Source organism: Lynx canadensis, chromosome X, assembly GCF_007474595.2.
Source record: "Lynx canadensis isolate LIC74 chromosome X, mLynCan4.pri.v2, whole genome shotgun sequence".
NCBI lineage: Eukaryota > Metazoa > Chordata > Mammalia > Carnivora > Felidae > Lynx > Lynx canadensis.
Window position 1 is genome coordinate 87,069,730 of NC_044321.2, and position 20,070 is coordinate 87,089,799.

The following is a 20,070-nucleotide window of genomic DNA, read 5'->3' on the forward strand; positions in this document are numbered from 1 at the left end:
GCCTGTCCTAGTTTCTTTCTCTTGGGAGCCAGCTACCTATAGGAAACACTCACCATGCTCCTCCAGGCTGTACATTTTACAGAAAGCATGCCCTCGTGGTGCAGGAATATGTGGTGGTCCTGCAATGCTGGTGACTAGATGGAAAAATCTGGGTAATCCTCAGATTCTGTACTGGGAAGCTCAAATTCTTCCAAGAAGACAGAAGCCACATTCTCAAATACCAGTTCTATCAGTAATAAACTTAGTAGAGTCTCATTATACCAGCTGTCTTGTCTTACTTTGAATAGATTCAAAACTATTCAAAATAGTTGAACTTGGGTCAGAAATAAGACTTCTTCTCTCTAGCCCCCTTGAACAGCACTAGTATATATGAAAGCTTTGTTTCCCTGTTTTGAAGTATATTTTCTTTATTCTTCATAGTTGCATGCTGTCATTGTGGGCGGTGTGACAATAAAAAATATTCTCCAGCATTGTGTCTTTGTTTTATAAATGTTTTCTGCAAACAAAAGATGTTTTTAATTTGTGTGTGGCTGCTTGTTCTTGATGGAGCTTCCTATGGAATAGAGGCTCTTGATAGAAACAATATTTACCTTCCCGATTTTTGAGGGCCTCTGCTTATAACTTGTGAATCTGCACTTACTTGATCTGAGTCCAGCTTCTCAGGAACTTCATGTGTAGCTGCTGCCTCAGTATAGGCTTGGTAGAAGGTCTTTTCTTGGGACTCCACTGTAATGGTCAACACAGCATCATAGGCTTCCCGGAGTTTGGGGTTGTTCCTCAGGACCTGGTAGGGTGTATGCTTATAAGGTAAACTGTAGAGCAGGGCATCATAAGGAACAAAGACATAGGTTCCATCAGTCATTTTCAGATCATGAGCCCATTCCAAGAGATGCATCTGAGTCTCTCCCCCAATCAAGGCCGAATGCATACACATGATGATTACTGAAACCAACAAAGCAGGGAGGTTATGGCAGTAATAGGTTAGTAAAATACACTTCCAAAAACCACAGACCAGGGGAAATAAATAAATGTGTTACAACCAATTGCTAAATTATTTTTATCGTATGCCTCTAAGATGATCAAGATGTTGAAGCCCTGAGCTAAGGCTTTGTTCAGGGACTCTGGATTAGGCATAGGGACAATACAGATATGTCTACAGCCTGCAGAGCCCAATACTAGACAGGAACAAGAACAACTATAGCAAATGAGAGGTAGCATAATGAAGAGGCTATGGGATCGGGAGACTCAGGCTTATACCTTAACATCACTAGTTATTGTTAGCTGTCTACCCTTAGCTAAATCACTTTACCTCTCTCCCTGCCTCATTTATAAAATGGAGATCAAAAATATGTACTTTATGGGGTGGTAGTGATGATTGAAGGGCAATTCGTATAATAGGCTTGGCACATGACACTCAAAAAATCGCAGCTATTATTATACCTAAGAATAAGAAGGCTAGAGGGAGAGGATAGGAGAGACTCTCATAGCCACTGTTGCTGTTTATTGCCCAGCTCTGGCAAACATACATTCCAATAGATTTTGCACAACTGTTTCCACCCTTACTATGGCCAGTATAGGCAGTGAATGGCACTAACTCACACTCTCCTGTAAATGATAATAATATTGTGGGTGATAGGCTCAAGTTTTAAAAATCTAACTTCCCTATAATTGGAATTACTTTGCACTCTTCTTTAATTCTCCCCTGACTTATGAAGCTATGTTGTTTGGCAGAGCTATGCTAGAATAGAGTGGATTAGAGGCAGCCACGGTTGAAGAATGGCAAGCAAGATCATGAGACTGAAAGCCTTCTATCCAATTTCGCCCTTGGCATGCTAAATGAGTTTAGTTTAAGCCCACTTGTGCTTCAGTGCGCACATCTTTAAAATGCAGAGTGCAAAGCATTTCACAGGTGCGTTGAGTAGTTTAATTAGATAATGCCTGGCAAGTATTCAGAGCTCTTTGCAGAAAGGGCCAAGGTCCTATTGCTATGGGTAAATATTAATTATACGTGCTTACATGGAACCTTTAATCTCAGGAACTGAGTATGCTTAACTACATTCAGTGACTGGTTTTTGCATTTATATATTTCATCATCTATTTTCAGAAATCTTTTTTACACTGGTTAAATACCCCCAGAAATTTTCCCATTTGACCTACAGCTGATACCTTTCAGTGTTTTAAGGTGTAACTAGCAAGTTACGAAGATGATTTAAATCACACACACACACACACACACACAGTAACCTGAGTTTTCAAATGACCATTAGTTCCCTCAATATAATGTCCCTAAGAGGTTTTACATGTAGTATGATGCTCACATCTTCCTTCCAATACTCTGGGATATCTTTGGAGCGAGTTCATGAGCCACACTAGGAATTCAGCCTCCTTCGTTCATAACCACACGTTGCATAATGGGGAAATGGAGTGCGAAAGAGGCTTGACAAGGCAAGAGCTGGATTTAGAAGGACAAACTAGAACCAAAGACATCTAACTCCCTAAATTTGGCTACACCATTAAATGTGAATCCGTTTGGTCAGATTAGTCCACTAACAAACTCATTGAGGGGGGAAAATGAGTTAAGTGAGGCCCTTTAAGTAGTTGGCCAATTCATCCACCAGTATCCTTAGCAAATTACTCAGTATTAGCATCTTTCTTCTACAAAAACAGAGATTAGGTGACTTGGCCAAGATTACCAAAAGAGATAAAATTTCATTTGCTGTATTTCAAAGAATATTAGCATTACTTCACTAGATGGAATGTGTTAAATGGAATTAAGTGACTTGTTTTGGTTGAAATACAGCAAATACTATAACATACACCGCGTGCATTGGGTGCTGTGGTGTACCACCCAGATGCACCCTTCATGACTGAAGCACTGGTTCTCCTAGCTGCTGGGGGTGGGGGTTAGAAGATGATAGCTAACATCTCTCTGAGAATTGCCCTCAGCTGATGAGAGCCACCTCTCACAAGGTCACACCTTCTCAGAAGTGTGCTAGAGCTGGCTTGTGCTAGTTCCCAAGAGCCTGTGGTTAAATTTTGGGGGGTTTTGTGCACCAGTTAGTTTCAGACTGGTAGCTTGAAATTGAGCATGGTGGGAGTGATTATGGAAATCACTCCATGGAAATCAGCAAAGGTTACCAATCAGGACTACTTTCCCCCTGACAAGCTGGCTGTCAAACTATTATTATCACATTGTACCCCTCTCTCTGCATCAGCCTGTATCCAATGACTGGTCAACATGGGGGCATAGAGGCTAAAACTCCTTCCTCATCTCAATTCTGGACAACTCTGAAGGGCCATCCCAGCTCCAGAGTTCCCACTGGGACTGGCTGAGGCCTTTGTTGTGATGACATGACCATTCATTTCCTCTCTCTGCCTCATTCTACTGCTTTCTCTCCCTCACAAATGTTGTTCTTGAAAGCATTCCCACAATAAGCTTCCTGCACACAAATCTCCATCTGACAGAATTTTTTTCCAGGACACTGACTTGTCACACTGGTGGAGAGCCCCGTCATACCCTGAACTGACTTCTACCATGGCACTTACAAGATTTATTGCCCTTATTTATTTATGTCAACCTCTACTATGAAACTGTGAGCTCCTTGAGGTCAAGGACTGTGTCTTATTTATCTCTGTATCCCGGTACATATGATGAACCCAAAGAACATTGTTTAAACGAACGCCTGAAAAATTCAGAAAGTTTGTACCCTTGGATATCATTTGTGGGTTCCTTGAGGTGTGAGGCATGGACATATTTGGATTGTTAGTATGGAGGAAGGATTTGAAGTGATATTTGCTGGGCAAGTAAATTCTACCATACTTGTCCTTAATGCTTAGAGTCATTAACTATGCTCAAGACCTTACCCTCTACCTTAATCTCTTGTTGTGATTTTTTTTTTCCATTGGCACACTAAGGACACTTCAGACAAAGAGTCAGAATTTTTATAGCTGGAAAGACTCTTTGAGACCTACTACTTCCTCTTATTCCCCCATTATTTTCCAGAGGAAAAAATGGAATCCTTGAGAAGGTATGATCACAGGCTCCTCCATTTGTTGCATGGCAAGACCTTGCCATTGAACATGACTAAAGTAGAAAGCATCAATACTGAATTCAAACAACAGCAATTTAATTTAATGGATTGAGTGCTTTGTGAAAGGGATTTGTGGATGCATCTGTTCTACATGATGGTTTTACTAAATAGTTTTATTTCTCAAAATTACATTCATTAAAATGGGGTTTTACCTGTAAGTTGTTGTCAAGAAAGGATTAGTAGACAGAAACCTTAAATCCTAGACAAGGCCTGGGTCAATGAGTGATCACTGAATAATGCTAATTTGTAAGTTTCCATCCTGATTGTTAACAGTCAGCCACTCGATAGGCAACACAAGGACCAGGACATACATCCACCTGAGATACCATCTCACTAAGATATAATCTTAGGACTTTCTCTGAGCTTCCTGAGCCCCACTCAAGCCATCTAGCAGCTATGGGACCCCTGTGTGGCTCAATTGGTTAAGCGTCCAACTCTTGATTTTGGCTCAGGTCCTGATTTCACAACTTGTGAGATCAAGCCCTGCATCGGGCTCTGCACTGACAGCATGGAGCCTGCATGAGATTTTCTCTCTCCCTGTCTCTCTGCCCCTCCCTCCCCCGTGTGCACATGCACTTGCTCTCTCGCTCTCTCTCTCCCTCTCTCCATCTCTGTCTTTGTCCCTCTCAAAATAAATAAATAAATAAAAATTTTTTAGAAAGACATCCAGCAGCTATGTCTTCATACGGTAGTATCCGTTATGGCAGGCTGTCCAGGATCAATCATCTCTTTCACCTTCAACAATAGCAGAAAGAAACATTATGAAACTCCAGGAAAAGCCAATTACTAAGTTGCTCAACTCCTCCTTTTGAGGAAGGAAATTGAAATTCTCATATTGAAATATTCTGTCTGATATTTCCTTGAGATAGAGGATCTGTGTTTCTCAAAAGGCAACGTTCACTTTTTTCTTTCTCACAGATTACTGGCTATAGAGTCCTTAGTGGAGGAAGCTGGGTGCACTCTCATACCTTGTGAAATGGAAATAGTTCTACTAGCTAGCGTTGAAGAAGTCCTTAGGAGTCATATTCACATTGTGACCCTGCAGTATTGCTCCCAATCCACAGAAACACCCCACCACTTCAACGGTTCTTTATCTTCATTTTAGTCCTTTTGTGACATTTCCCATTACTGACATTTATTTTAACCTATTCCGTTTTAACAAATGTTGAGAGAGGGGGAAGCATACTCTGTGATTTATCCCAAGTCTCATATTCCCCCAGGAGTCAGCCATCTGGCCATACAGTGAAAGAAGTACATTCAGACCCTCTTCCTCTCCACTTTCTTCCAAGGCCAGTCTATAAAATGGATCCATAAGAAGAGCGTAGGAGGCTCTGGAATCTGCAGGTTTCCCAGTTCTGCCCCCTCACCCAATGTGATTCAGTGCAGAAGGCCTTGAAAGCACAACTTAAGAACACTGCACTAGGCGATGTGTGACCGTTTGTATCAGCTGAGGACACCCACCCACACGCATTTTTGTCTCTAAGTCCACAGACCACTTAAGTACCTGCCACCAGTGTTGAACCAGTGCAAGAAGCTCTGCATAATGGGAGACACACATTACCTTTAATGGCCATTCCACCCACATCAGACCGTGTTTTCTCATGCCCCATAAAACCCTGCACATTGCCACCCAGCTTGAGATAAGTTGTTATTTTTCCACACCTTGCAACATATGTTTTCTTCAGCATTTTCAAACTGCTGTCCAGATAAGGCCTCTTAAATGTTGGAAACCTCTTTAGAGATTTCCTCTTATGCTGGGTCTTCAATCATTTTATCTGATATTAGGCCCATTCATGAAAGCAAGTTGTCCTTTTACCATTTACATTTACTTACTTTTATCTATACCAAATCCTATACCAAATTCCCTAACAACAGTAAGGTTCTTGGCCATAGTATTATCAGCATCACTGTTGTTATTAGTGTAGGAAAATCAGGCCAACACCTGCTACCTTTGAGGCACTTTAAGGAATTTCATCAGTGAGCCCAAAAATTAAGAAAGAAAAATGGAAGAGCTGAATTATACACCCTCCATGGCACCCAGGATCTCAAGTGAGTATGCTTTAGGGACATACCTCAAGGAGACAGGAGGCAATAGAGTGTAAGTCTTTCATGAGACCAGTGTTTCTCAAAGAATGATCCCTGGACCAACAGCACCAGCACCACTGTGAACTGGCTAAAAATGCAAATTCTGGGGCCCTTCCCGAGCTCTCCTTCCTGAATCAGCAGCTCTGGAGAAGGAATCCTGCAATCCATGTTTTAACAAGCCCTCCAGGGGATTCTGGTAAACACCAAGGTTTGAGAGGTCTGCTTTAGACCAACCTGCTTGTATGTGGCCTGGCTTTCCCATTCACTAGCTGTGTGACATTAGGCAAGTTACTTAACCTCTTTTGCCCTCCGAAGAGTCATCCATTAAGTGTGTTCAATAATAGTTAGCCTTACTATATAGGGATGTTGCAAAAATTGAACGAGATGGTCTATACAAAGCTCTTGCAAAATGACTAGCACACAAGAAACTCTCAGTAAATATTAACGATTACCAAAGTTGCTATTCTTTTTTTGTCTTTTTTATGTACAATAATCTTCAATAGATGGGAAGAGGCTAGCCAGATCCCTGGCAGTAACATAGTAACAAGGTATTTCATTTTGGACAAAAAAGGGAAGACCACTCGGTGTCCTATTTACTAAATATCATATTGTAATGAAGCATTCCCAATTTGAAAGGATTTAAATGAATCCCCAAGAGCTCGACAACCTGGTAAGCCCAAATTGAAAGGATTTCACAATCAGCCAGGCATTGATAGGCAAAAAGGTGAGGAGAGGAGAGGAGGGCTTGAAATAGCCATTTGAAAAGTTCTCTAAAGAGCTTTTTAGCGAGGCCTCCTGCTAGCCTTTGTGAGAATTAGCAAAAGCACCTCTTCTGGGAAATTGCCATCCAACAGGTGCTGTGCCCTGTTGAGTGAGTGGACGCTCTTTTATGCCATTGGAGCAAAACTTCCACCAGGGCTCGTGGTTTCAGTAGATAAGGAACTGGATTTGGGCCCTCATGCCCACTCAGCTAGATCTTCTTGTGCAGGGCACAACCTACCTAACCGCGTACAGAGCCCTGACTGTAAATCGAGGACTTAGTCTTTGATTACGATCGATCTCTCCTATTTGACTTCGTCAGAAACAAAGGTTATTGGTAATTGCTTTTGAAGCTTAAAGGAAATGAGCTGAGAATCTGGGAGAGGCTGAATCCCCCCTTCCCTGGGCCTTCATTTACCCCATTCTTTGTTGTTAATAATGCCTACACCTACCTACTTGTTATGTGAGACCCACAGGTGTTGTAAAACTTGAAAGGAAATACCTATCTTCTGGGTAATCCTGAGGATGGAATGAGATTATCTATATGCAAATACCTTGTAAACTGTAGAGAGCTGTTCACATGTAAAGTGGTATTATGATTGCTTTCATTGTCTCTATGGCAGCATCTAATAACACCCCTGCTGTTTCTCCTCCAAAGGGCCGCGCAACTTTCATTATTGTTATTATCATCTTTACTAGTAAATTTTATCATTGTCTCAGTCTTGTGTAAGCACAATTTAGACCTGTTTCTGAGAAAGACATTTCTTCTGACTCCAGTAAGGTGCCAGCAATACTTCTTAATTGGAAACATAAATTTACAAAAAACGAGAAGTGACACGCCAGCCAGTAGTAGACTAGCTTTCTCTCCCCTTCCACACACACCCCCCCCCCAGCACAATTCCTCACTACCACCCCCACATGGGGTTGTGGTCACTGTTACTGTGAGCAGATCAGACAAAACCCACCTCTCAACTATTTTTTTTTATCCCTGTCACCATCGTATTTTGTACATCACAAAAGGTCCTCTTCTGAAGGTTCACCAGGGGTCCACAGTGTAAGAAGTAGCCTCGTGTCCAGCAGAATAGGGAAGAGGTTCAGCTGAGGTCACACAAGAAAGCTCAGTGCCTTTCCAATCAAGACGGATCACAGCTACGAATACTTTAGCAGTCTCAGTCCGACCAGATGAGAGGGGCTAGAGAATCAGCCAGAGATTTGATCTGGTGTATTCTGTGCTTGGTGTGCTGTAAACTTCCTCACTGCCCTGCTGTCCCAGTCCATACTCACTGGCCTCTGGCTTGGTTTCTCACCAGATCTCCCACTTTTTTTGAGAGAGAGAGAGAAAAAGAGAGGGGGCACAAGTGACAGAGGGCAGAGAGAGAGAGACAATACCACAAGGGGCAGAGAGAGAGAGAAGTGGGGCTCACCCGGACCCCGTGCTCACCCAATGTGGGACTCAAACTCACAAATTGTGAGATCACGACCTGAGCCGAAGTCAGATGCTTAACGACTGAGCCACCCAGGTGCCCCAGCTCTCCCACTTTCTGATGGGACAGGAGAGGTGCCCTGTACCGCAGGCAGCTTGCTTCAAGTCCTGATAGTCCATTTATGTTCATACCCTGGATCCTGCTTCTCATGTTTCTGCTGGCTGAGACACTTCTCTCACCAGGCAACAAGACTACCTTACTTTGAGTCACTGCCCTTCTGCAACTCCTGCTGTCATACCCCACCCGCTGCTGTGGCATGCCTCAGATGCCAACAGCTGGCTATACCAAACGTGAGTGCCACACACATCTTTGAATACTCCACACTGTCAGAGGTCATATGCAGCAGGCTCAGTTGCCGTGCCCTCCTCCCCCACTCGCATTCGGTCTCTTGTCACTGAGGTCCCAGCATGCCCCCTCTGAGTCTGCCCCTGCTTTGCCAGAAACCAGAAGCAAAATCCTGCTGTGCAGAGCTTTGTCTTTGCTCCCTTTTATCTCCCTTTCTGAGTCCCTACTTCACTTCCTGTTGCTGTCCTGTCAGTCCAGGGTGGGCCTCTGCTCCACAACCACAAACCTTCCTCTCTAGGCTTCCCTGCCCACCCCCCCCCCAACCCAGCAATCTTAAAATTTCCATTCCTTCAGTAGGCTGATCCATACTGTTACAAAGAAAACAATCTGATTAAACATAGCTATATTAAGACAAAAATGGCAATCTAAAGTAAGGGACATTTATTTGCAGTTTCATTAACTTAAAGCAGGTGGTTCTTAACCCTGGCTGCATTTTCCATGCATCTGGGAAGCTACTGAAAATGCCTTTACTGGTGCCCCACTGCAGACCTCCAGAACCTCTGGAAGTGGCTTTCAGGCACCAGTCATTTTGAAAAGACATCCAGGTAATTCTGGTGTGCAGTCAGAGTAAGAACCATCGACCTAAAGGAACACATCTCAAATAGCAGGGCAAGATGATGTACATTTGCTACCTCTCCACCTCAAAGGACTTGTGGGTGGTGAGCACTCAGTCCTAACTTCTCTCAGTCTGACAGCCTGAAGAGCTTCAGCGCCTAGATTTATTTAACATTTCATGGTAGAGGCCAAAATGTCATTTCAAAGAGCATACTATTTAGAAATGGGTGGGATGTGAAACACTCATGGAATGTAAACTTGCAGGAGACATTGGGCTTCCGTGAAGATTTGTAACATATTATAAAGTTATGATACTAAATATGTCAGCCTGTTACTGGCATGACTCCTCCCTGGAAATGGTTTTAGATCTTTAAAAAATAACTCTGTGCTCTGCTTTGAAAGTATCAAGCTCTATTATGAAGTAATCGGAGCCACGCTGATTGCTTAACATTATAGTATCTTGTAGAAGGGAGCTGGAGACAGACTACTGTAGTTCCTGGAACGAAAACTTCTTGCCCCTATCTTCCCATAATGATCATAATTACGGTCCAATCCGGGGGGACACTTGGAACTTAAAATGGGCTTCTGTTTACAGGCCGGGCTAATCTGGACCATTCTCTAACAAACCCATTGTTATGGTAAGGAAATGCCTGGGACTAGGACTAATCCTAGCAGTAACCAATTTAACAAGTAGTTGCTGAACTGTCCAGTTTAAAGTGGCGGAGTGGCCGCAATAGAGAAATGAGCAGTATTCCCACAAATCGCCGCCACTTTCCAGAGAAAGGTAAAGTGGAGATTGGCAAGTTGGAATAGAAGAGCGCCTGGCTGGCTCTGTCAGTGGAGCATGCGACTCTTGATCTGGGGGTTGTGTGTTTGAGCCACACACAGGTCGGGTGTAGAGATTACTTAAAAATAAAATCTTCAAGGGGCGCCTGGGTGGCTCAGTCGGTTAAGCGTCTGACTTTGGCTCAGGTCATGATCTCAGGGCTCCTTAGTTCAAGCCCTGCATCGGGGTTCCGTGCTGACAGCTCACAGCTGGGAACCTGGAGCCTGTTTCAGATTCTGTCTCTGTCTCTCTGCCCCTCCAGTGCTCTCTCTCTCTCAAATATAAATAAGCATTAAAAAAATAAAATAATCTGCAAAAAAAAGTTGGAATAGAAAATATCAAAACCAAGTGTCACAAGGGCTTGCCATCAGTATCAGTAAGAGACATCTGATTCAAGAGGACTAGGAAGGACTCCTCTTCCCCCAAATCTACCCAACTCGCTCTGCTGATGGCAGCTTCACTGGGTCATTCCTTTGCTTGACACTTTGTCCATTACCTCTGCAAGAATCACCTTTGAACATAAACCTTCTCTTGGAAGAGGAAAGGTGAAAATGTAGGCAGTCTCCTCATTTTAATATGTTCCTATTTATCAGCTAGGTCCCTCCAAATCAGCTAGTTGTGTGCTGCAAAGAGATAAGCCCTGTTTTTTTTTTGGGGGGGGGAAGCAGAGGATAGAAGGAAGATGCATATGTGAAATGTGATGAAATACGTAACAAGATCAGACAAAAATGGAGCCATAAGAGCAACCCTCTTTGGCTGATCTGAAACTACTGGGGTTCTAAGGGCATAGAGGGTGTGCAGCTGCAGTCACTCTTACAGTCTTCCCCCTACCCAGGTGCTGAGAGTAGGCACTGGAACCCAAGGGCATCTTAACCACCAAGTTCTCTGCACCTTTATTTAGTTCATAAGATGGACTCTGTTGAAAGGGGACGGTCTTTGAGCCTGAGTGTGAGTAAAAGAGGGCAAATGCATGAAAAACTGGGGAGTGATGTGCTATCCCGGGGTGCGAGGGTAGAAAACCTTTTGGAGATGGTCGTATTTTTTTTCCTGGAGCCACGTTTAAACGTCAGCCAGGAGAAAGCACTCACTGCGAATTCTGTCAGCCTGGCGAATCTGCTGGAGAGCTTCCCGAATGCTTTGGCTGTCTCGTCCTGTGCTCAGGACGACCCCTACAGGTAGGCCCCGGCTCTGAAGAGCACTTGCGACTCGATTGGCTGTGTGCACCCAAATGTCTTCATCTGAGGAAATGACTCCAGCGTGAGCCAACTGGAAATATTTCATGACGGTTACCAGCACACGGATGGGAGAAGGGAGTGTCCGAGAAAAGGTCGGATAGCTATTTTTATTGTCTAATTCATAATTCACACAGGCCCAAGAGAAAATCCCTTTGTTCCAGCTGTTTCCCAAGAGCGAGGCTGCCTCGCAGTAGCCGGGATTGGCAGGTCCAATAAATCCTGAGGCCATCTGGTGGTGAGAAATGAAACTGGCAAGGGCTCCGGAAGTCTGGCAGTCTTCATTGAGAATCACGTATTCAAAAGAGTAACCCAGGTCAAATGATGGGTCCCTGTTGATCCGCTCAGTGGCTAATCGAGCAGCAACCTCAGGCAGAGCTTTTGAGAACAACGGATCACAAGCCCAAGGGCCCACCACCCCTATCTTGTAAGGGGGTCCGCACACCTGTTGCGGGATGGATGTGAGGGCCAGGAGGCACACACACCGCAGGAGCTTGAAAGTTACAAGGCCATGGTGTCTTCGCTGTCTTCTGGGAGCCGCAAACCAGAGCATAAGGTGAAAGAAAGGCCAAGGTCCCAAGAACATAGCCGTCCCGCTTCTAGCAAGCTAGTGAAGAGATGTTGGGAGGTTAGTCTGCTTTCCTGAGATGGACAGTGGTGTTCCCAAATGCCTGTCAATCAGAAAAAAAATCATTGCATTATTCCTAAAGCTTCTGGAAATATTTGTTATAAAAGAATGGCCAAGGAATGGCAGTCCCCAAACTGAAAGCTTCTTTCCCTTACCCTGACCCAAACTCTTCTTCCAATACATCCTATATTCCTTATCTCAGTAGATGGCACCTCCATCCACTGTTTGCCCACTTGTTCCAATCAGAAACCTGGTAATCAGCTGTTATTCTTCCTTCTTCTCTGTCCTCACATTCAATCTATCACCGAGTCCCGCTGATTGAACTTCAGCAATAGCTGCCCACCTCACAGTGTTGCAAGGATTGATTACATGGATTAACATGCAGCAAGTGCCTATAACAGGGTCTGGCATGTGGTTAGCATTATATTAGTGATATTATTACGATTATTATAGGTTTAAATATGCCCATTTTTCTTCATCATACTGCCTCTTGGAGAGAGACACAGAGGTAAACAAATAATGGCAACACAGAGTAAAAAAAAAAAAAGTATGATTGAAGTAGTTCAGCAGGGGAAGATAGAGAGGATCATCCTCCAAACTCAGATTTCATGGGAGGTGAGGAAGGAGGAGTAGGGACTGTGTCTCTCACTCAAGTATTAAAAGAAAAGTTAGCCAGGTAAATAGGGTTATGAGGGAATTGGTGCTAAGTGCCTTCCAGGCAGGAGGAACAACGTACAGTAAGACCCAGAGGTTTTTTTTCTTTTTTAATGTTGTTCAAGAAAAGGATATGTTAGATTCTCAGAATTCCAAGGCATTTGTTCTGCTTAGATCTATGATATCAGCCAAGGCAAGAGCCAGATCACCAACAGTCCTATATGCCATTCATAGGTTTTTAGATTTAATCCCGTAGACAATAGTTTTAATCAGAGAAATGGTATAATCAGATTTCCATTTTTAAAAGATTGCTCAAGTAGCCGTGTGGTGAGCAGGTTGGAAGGGGGTAAGACTGGAAGCAGGGAAACCAGGTTGGAAGCTGTTGTAGTAATTCCACCTGAGAAATGATGATAGACCAAGAGAGTGGTTGTGAAGTTGTAGAAGAATGGAGATGAAATCCACCAAGCTTTAAAAAAAAATATCAAAGAGATTAAGAAAGTAGAGCCAACAACAACTTGGTGACTGACAAGATGGAGAAGGTAAGGAAAAAAAGGACTCCAAGATGATTTTGAGGCTTTCAGACCTAGGCAACTGGTTGGAAAATGATATAAGTCTCTTGAGATAGGGAACACGGAAGGAAGGGGTGGGCAATATAATGCATTCTATTAGACATGTTGAACTGGCAACGCCTGTAAAATATACAAGTGGCAATAACCAGTGGACAATTTGATACACTGGATCTCATAACAGAAAGCTGAGCTAAAGGTATAAATTTGAGTGTAATCAATTGATACAGGATAATTGAAGACACGTGGAAGACTGACAAAAGAGAGTTGTGAAGTAACGAAAGAAGACAGAGGACAAAACCCTGAAAATCCACTTCACTTAAAGGTCAGGCAGAGGGAAAGGAGGTCATAATGAAAACTTACATGAGAAGTCCAGAGAAACAGCAAAATCCAAGAGATGGCATGATATCTTACAATCCAAGGAAGATGAAGCTTTGAGGATGAAATGTGTTTATCACATCTCACACTCCACTGAGAAGTCAAGTAAGCTAAACAGAGAAAAGAATCTGCCCATTGGGTTTGGACCCAGAGTAAAGCTGCAAGTTAAGGGACTACAGTGAGTCAAACATGAATGGGAACTATTGAAATGGAGTCAGTAAATGTAGAGAACTCTCAAGATGGTGCATGCAACGCCTTTCTCCATCTAGCCCTTGCCTTATACCCCCATGTCCCACTATTTTCACCTGATGCTATAGTAAATTTCTTGCAGTTCTACAGACTTATATCACATAGCCTATCAAGCATAGGATTTGGAAAATGCCATTCCTTCTGCCTGGAATTCCCTCCTCCCACACTCTACTTCTGGCTTCTGATGAACTTTACCTTCAAGACCCAACTGAAGTGTTCCCTACTCTGTGCAGTCTTGATTAACACCCTCAGACCGAGTTTATTGGTTTTTCCATCTGTGTCTCATATTCATACTTCTACCCATTAAAGAAGGTGTCACTCTGATTTATAAACTGTCCCTATTTTGGGTCTATATTGTGACACAGATATTGTTCTATATCTCTTATATTTATAGGACCCCATACTTTCAACCACAAGGGATGAGCAACAATGAAAGCAACTCCATATGGGAAACAGAGCCCACTGGATTGGGAGCTCCTAGCGGTCTTCTTCATAGTTCTAATGCCTAAGCAAGTTCCCAGCATAGTAGCTATGAGATAAATGTTTGTGAAATGAATTAATAAAACATTAAGTTTGATCCAAGGTCAGAAATAACCTCAGCAGCCATAAGAAGAATCATTTCCTTGGGGGAGATATTAATGAGGAAATTTCTTAGCAAGTTTTAATTCCATCCAAAGATCAAAACAATGGCATGGCTTTCTTCAGGGCTGATAATCAGTGCTGGTGTGTACCAGTCAAGCTCAACTGGTTGCTTGTTACCAGCAACAATTCTGCCTGTGCCAGGCCTGTTGGTTATGATTCTTGAGTCTCATTCCTAATTTTATGAGAAAGCCTGACTCCATAAGAGACTGTCAGGGACACACTTGCAGGATCTTAAAGACCTACTGCAATAGTATACCCCAAAATTTGTAAATAGGTGAAAGTGCGTTAAAATGAGGGTCAAGAAAGACTTAGGAAGGAAATGTCTCCCCAAACACTATGAGCCAGAGATGAAAGGCATATATGATGGAGAGGCAAAACTTCCAACTTTGCTTCCAGGGTGGTGGAAAGGTTCTGGGCTGATTATATCCATAAGGACCTCAAATCTATTCCTAGACCTTCAAAATAATCTAGCCCAATCTCCATCCCCCCAAACAGATTTATTCTGTGTGCTATGTGGAAGGCATGAGGGTGAGATTCACAATGGACAGGGTATGAAATGTAGACTTGGCCTTCAAAGAGCTCCCAGCCTGGCATGACAAGCTGGTCAATACTGTTCCCACCCTCCCTCAACTCCAATCTTTTATCTATCATGACAAACCTTGGGAGCCAGGGCACTCTCTGGATAGCATGGGAGAGGTTGATATTTCTGGTCTGTATTGTGACAAGGATATTGAACTAGATGGTATCTTTGTCCTTAGAGCACCTCACTCTTTCAACCACTAGGAGTGGACAACAGAGAATGTAACTCTATATGGGGAAGAGAGTCCTGTTCACAGCAACAGAGCAACGAGGCCCAACCAACTGCCTCTTCTTCCCCAGACACACCCAGTTTGGTGAGTTCTCTCCCAGAAGTGGTACCTTTGAGCCAGAAATTAGCAATTGGATAGCAAAGTCTAAGATTTACTGAGTTCTTGCTATGTATCCAGCACTGGGCTAAACTCATATATTATCTTATTGTAAAAACTCAATCAAAAAAAAAATCACTACAGCCCTTTGAGGCAGGTATGATGATTGCATTTACAGATGATGAGAAAGAGGCTCAGAAATGGTAACTTTCCTGAGGGCACACCGCTGTAGAAGGGGGATTTGCAACCCAGTTGATTAAGCACTACAGTAGAGAGACTGTTGACAGCCCCTCATCCGTGGAATCACTGAGACCACTATTATTATACCTTCTAAGCTACCCATACTGAGTTTGAATAATTCCTTTGTGGAGTTAAAAAATTCCCTTAGTCCCCCATTACATAATGTGGGGCAGAGGCAGAGTAAACTGGAAGGAGAAAACACATTCATTATCCAGCCAGAAGGAATTTACCTGTACTGTTCAAGCCCAGTCTTGGAACAGCTCTCTTACCCCTCAGTCAGGGTTCAGTGTTGCACCACTGGGGGTGGAGGGCACCGGCCACACTGTATTGTATATATAGCTAATCTTAGTGTTTGAGAATGGAGGTCTTGGGAGTACAACCTTTGGAATGTTAGTTCTGATTCTCAATTTCCTCATCTGGAAAATGGAGGTAAATTTAATTTAATGCTTTTGAAGTAAAGGATTAAATAAGGTAGAATGCTGAGCACACAATTGTCTTTCTTTTTTAAAATTATTTTTGAGAGAGAGAGTGCAAGCAGGGGAGGGGCAGGGAGAGGGGGACAGAGGATCTGAAGTAGGCTCCAGGCTATGAGCTGACAGCAGCGAGCCTGATGCAGGTTGAGACCCGCATCAGGCTCTTGAACTCACTAACTGTGAGATCATGACCTGAGCCAAACTCGGACACTCAACTGACCAAGCCACCCAGGCGCCCCAACAATTGTCTTTCAATACATACTAGTTCTTCCTTGCTGTTTAAAGACAGGACTGCACTGGGAATCAGAAGGCCTGGGTCCTGACCCCAGTTCTGCTACTGACTTGCCATGTGATACTGAACATATCATTCCTCCTTTCTAGATCTCTCTTTTTTCCCCTCAGCTGGACTAGAGGATCTGCAAGTCCCTTTCTTCTTAGATATACACTGATCCTGGGACTCTGTACTTCCAGGCAGTGACTTTCTGACCTACTTTCTGAATTCACTCAACATTCTCTAGCTTTTGCTGTACTAGTTTTTTACTAGTGTCATATTCCCACAAGTGGTTTGTACTTACTTCTATCTGGCAGATCCAGTTCCTGATTGTTTTATAACTCTGGTCTAGAATCCTCTATCAAAATACCTACAATATGAACTGTGACTGTGAAGTGGAGTTATGCTACACTGAAAATCTGGGTTCCTAAAGCCATTCATTATCTTATTGTCATTATTAACAAGTGTACATCACGAACCTGGTTTGTGCCAAGCCTGAAACCACAAAATTGGGAAAATATATGGCCTGAAATTTCACTAAGAAATGCAACTGGGCGGGGGGTGCCTGGGTGGCTCAGTCGGTTGAGTGTCCAACTTCAGCTCAGGTCATGATCTCATGGTTTGTGAGTTTGAGCCCTGCATCGGGCTCTGTGCTGACAGCTCAAAGCCTAAAGCCTGCTTCAGATTCTGTGTCTCCCTCTCTCTCTGCACCTCCCTTGCTCATGCTCTGTCTTTCTCTGTCTCTCAAAAATGAATAAATGTTAAAAAAAAATTTAAGAAATACAGCTAGGTAGGTACATCAGAAGTAAGGGGGCAATAATGTTCACCAATGTGGCTCTCTCTCAAAAATAATTAAATCTTAAAAAAAGAAAGACAACTGTGTGCTCAGAATTCTACCTTATTTAATCCCTTACTTCAAAAGCATTAAATTAAATTTACCCCCATTTTCCTGGTGAGGAGGAGAAATAGATTACAAATGAAATGTTTTATGTTCTTGAATAGGTTCTAATTTAGGCCTTGGTCAGGAACCACCTTTGGGAAAATTATCTAGTAGGTAAAGTTTGTCTTCAGACTCCTAGTCCAGCTCTCCAACCTGTCTATTAATGGAAAGAAAAATAACTCTGGAAAAAGAAGCTCTTTACATAATTTCTGCTAATATGTAAAAGATTAATAATATGTGAAAAATTCCCATATTCCTCCCCAACCAATGGTGTTTCTTTTTTTTTAAGTTTATTTATTTATTTTGAGACAGAGAAAGAGAGTGCGAGTAGGGGAGTGGCAGAGAGAAAGGGAGAAAGAATCCCAAGCAGTCTCTACGCTGTCGGCACAGAGCCTGGTATGGGGCCTGAACCCATGAACTGTGAGATCATTACCTGAGCTAACATCAAGAGTCAGACACTTAACTGACTGAGCCACCCTGGTGCCCTCGTGTTTCTTTTTTAGTGGGGGAGTCAAGAAAAGTTTATGCCAAAGGAATTAATCTCTAATGTTATAACTTCAATGTCAAGCATCAGTTGCAGTTAGGCAAAGGGGAGAGACCACTCTGAGTAGAAAAATGAAGGGACTTTGGTGCTCCTCAGATCAAAGCGACTAGCCATCTATTCTAGGTGTAAGACTGGCATTTTTATGTTATAATCCAGGTCATTCCTCCTAAGCACAATGCCTACCCATCTCCAGTTCTAAAAAGTTTGATTTTCAACACCACATTAAAAGGATCATACACCATGATCAAGGGACATTTATCCCTGGGATGCAGGGATGGTTCAAAATACATAAATCAATAAATGTGACACACTACATTAATGATAAAAATGAATGAATGATAAAAATCACATGATCATCTCAATAGATTCAGAAAAGTCATTTGAAAAAATTCAAAACCCTTTAATGATTAAAAACTCTCAACAAACTAGGTGTAGAAGGAATGTACTCAATATGATAAAGGCCATATATGACAAGCCCACAGCTAACAACAGACACAATCGTAAAAAACTGAAAGCTTTCCCTCTAAGATCAGGAACAAGACAGTGATGCCTGTCTTCACCCCTCCTATCCAACATAGTACTGGAACTCCTAGCCAGAGAGGTCAGGCAAGAAAAAGAAATAAAAGGCATCCAAATTGGAAAAGAAGAATTAAAATTATGTTGGCTTCGAGATTGTCTGACCTTATACGTAGAAAACTTATAAAGACTTATAAAGACTACACACATACACACACACACACTAGAACTGATTAGCAAACTTAATAAAGTTGCAGGAAAAAAAATCAACATACAAAAATCAGTTGTATTTCTATATACTAATGATGAAATCCAAAATGAAATTAAGAAAATCCCATTTACAAAGCATCAAAAATAAAATACTTAGGAACAAATTTAACCAAAGAGGCAAAAGACTCATACACTGAAAGCCACAAAATGCCAATGAAAGAAAATAAGAAGACACAAATAAATGGAAAGACATCCCCAGCTCATGGATTTAAAGACTTAATATTGTCAAAATGTCCATCATGCTACCCGAAGAAATCTGTAGATTTGGTATTATCCTCATCAAAATCCCAATGGCATTTTTTTACAGAAATAGAAAAAAAATACCTGAAATTCATATGGAACCACAGAAGACCCTGAATAGACAAACATCCCTGAGGAAGGACAAGCTGGAGGTATCATACTTCCTGGTATCAAAGTATATCACAAAGCTACAGTAATCAAAAACACTCTGGTACTGGCATTAGAACAGACATATAAACCAATGGAACAGAATAAAGGACATAGAAATAAACACACACACCTACAGTCAACTGATCTTCAACAAGGGAGCCAAGAATACACAGTGGGGAAAAAACAGTCTCATCAAAAAATGGTGTTGGGAAAACTGGACATCCACAAGAAAAAGGATGAAATTGGACCTTTATCTTACACTATAGACAAAAATTAACTCAAAATGGATCAAAGATCTAAATGGGTAAGAGCTAAGACTATAAAATTCCTGGAAGACAATAGGGAAAAATCTTCTTGGCATTAGTCTTGGCAATGATTTCTTGGATACAACACCAAAAATGTAATCAACAAGGCAAAAATAAACAAATGGGACTACATCAAACTAAAAAGCTCTGCAAGGCAAAAGAAACAATCAACAGAGTGAAAAGACACCCTGCAGAATGGGAGAAAATATTTCCAAGCCCTACATGAGGTAAGGGGTTAATATTCAAAATATATATGAAAATTCTACAACTCGGGCACCTGGGTGTCTCAGTCGGTTGAACATCTGACTTTGGCTCAGGACATGATCTCATGGTTTGTGGGTTTGAGCCCCACGTTGAGCTCTTTGCTGACAGCTCAGAGCCTGGAGCCTGCTACGGATTCTGTGTCTCCCTCTCTATCTCTGTTACTCCCCTGCTCATGCTCTGTCTCCTCTCAAAAATAAACATTAAAAAAATAAACATTAAGAAAAAGAAATTTCTACAACTCCATAGCAATAAAAAAAATAACCCAATTAAAAAATTGGCAAAGGACTTGAATAGATGTTTCTCTGGGGAAGACATACAAATGGCCTGTAAGTATAAGAAAAAGTGCTCAACATCAGTAATTGTCAGGGAAACGCAACTCAAAACCACAGTGGGATAGCACCTCACACCTCTTAGGATGGCTATTATCAAAAAACAAAAAGAAATCAAGTGTTGGCAAG

At 42.3% G+C, this 20,070-nt stretch overlaps 1 protein-coding gene across 1 annotated transcript in view; it reads right to left on the reverse strand.

The window, feature by feature from the left end:
- GUCY2F (guanylate cyclase 2F, retinal) overlaps window positions 1-11,963 on the reverse strand; it is an 89,964-nt gene extending 78,001 nt beyond the window's left edge. Inside the window, exons 1-2 of the mRNA XM_030305999.1 lie at window positions 11,234-11,963; window positions 641-942 (exon numbers count right to left, since the gene is read on the reverse strand). Coding sequence (XP_030161859.1) covers window positions 641-942; window positions 11,234-11,963 — 1,032 coding nt within the window. The remainder of the gene's footprint in view (window positions 1-640; window positions 943-11,233) is intronic.
- Window positions 11,964-20,070: the final 8,107 nt, after the last annotated feature.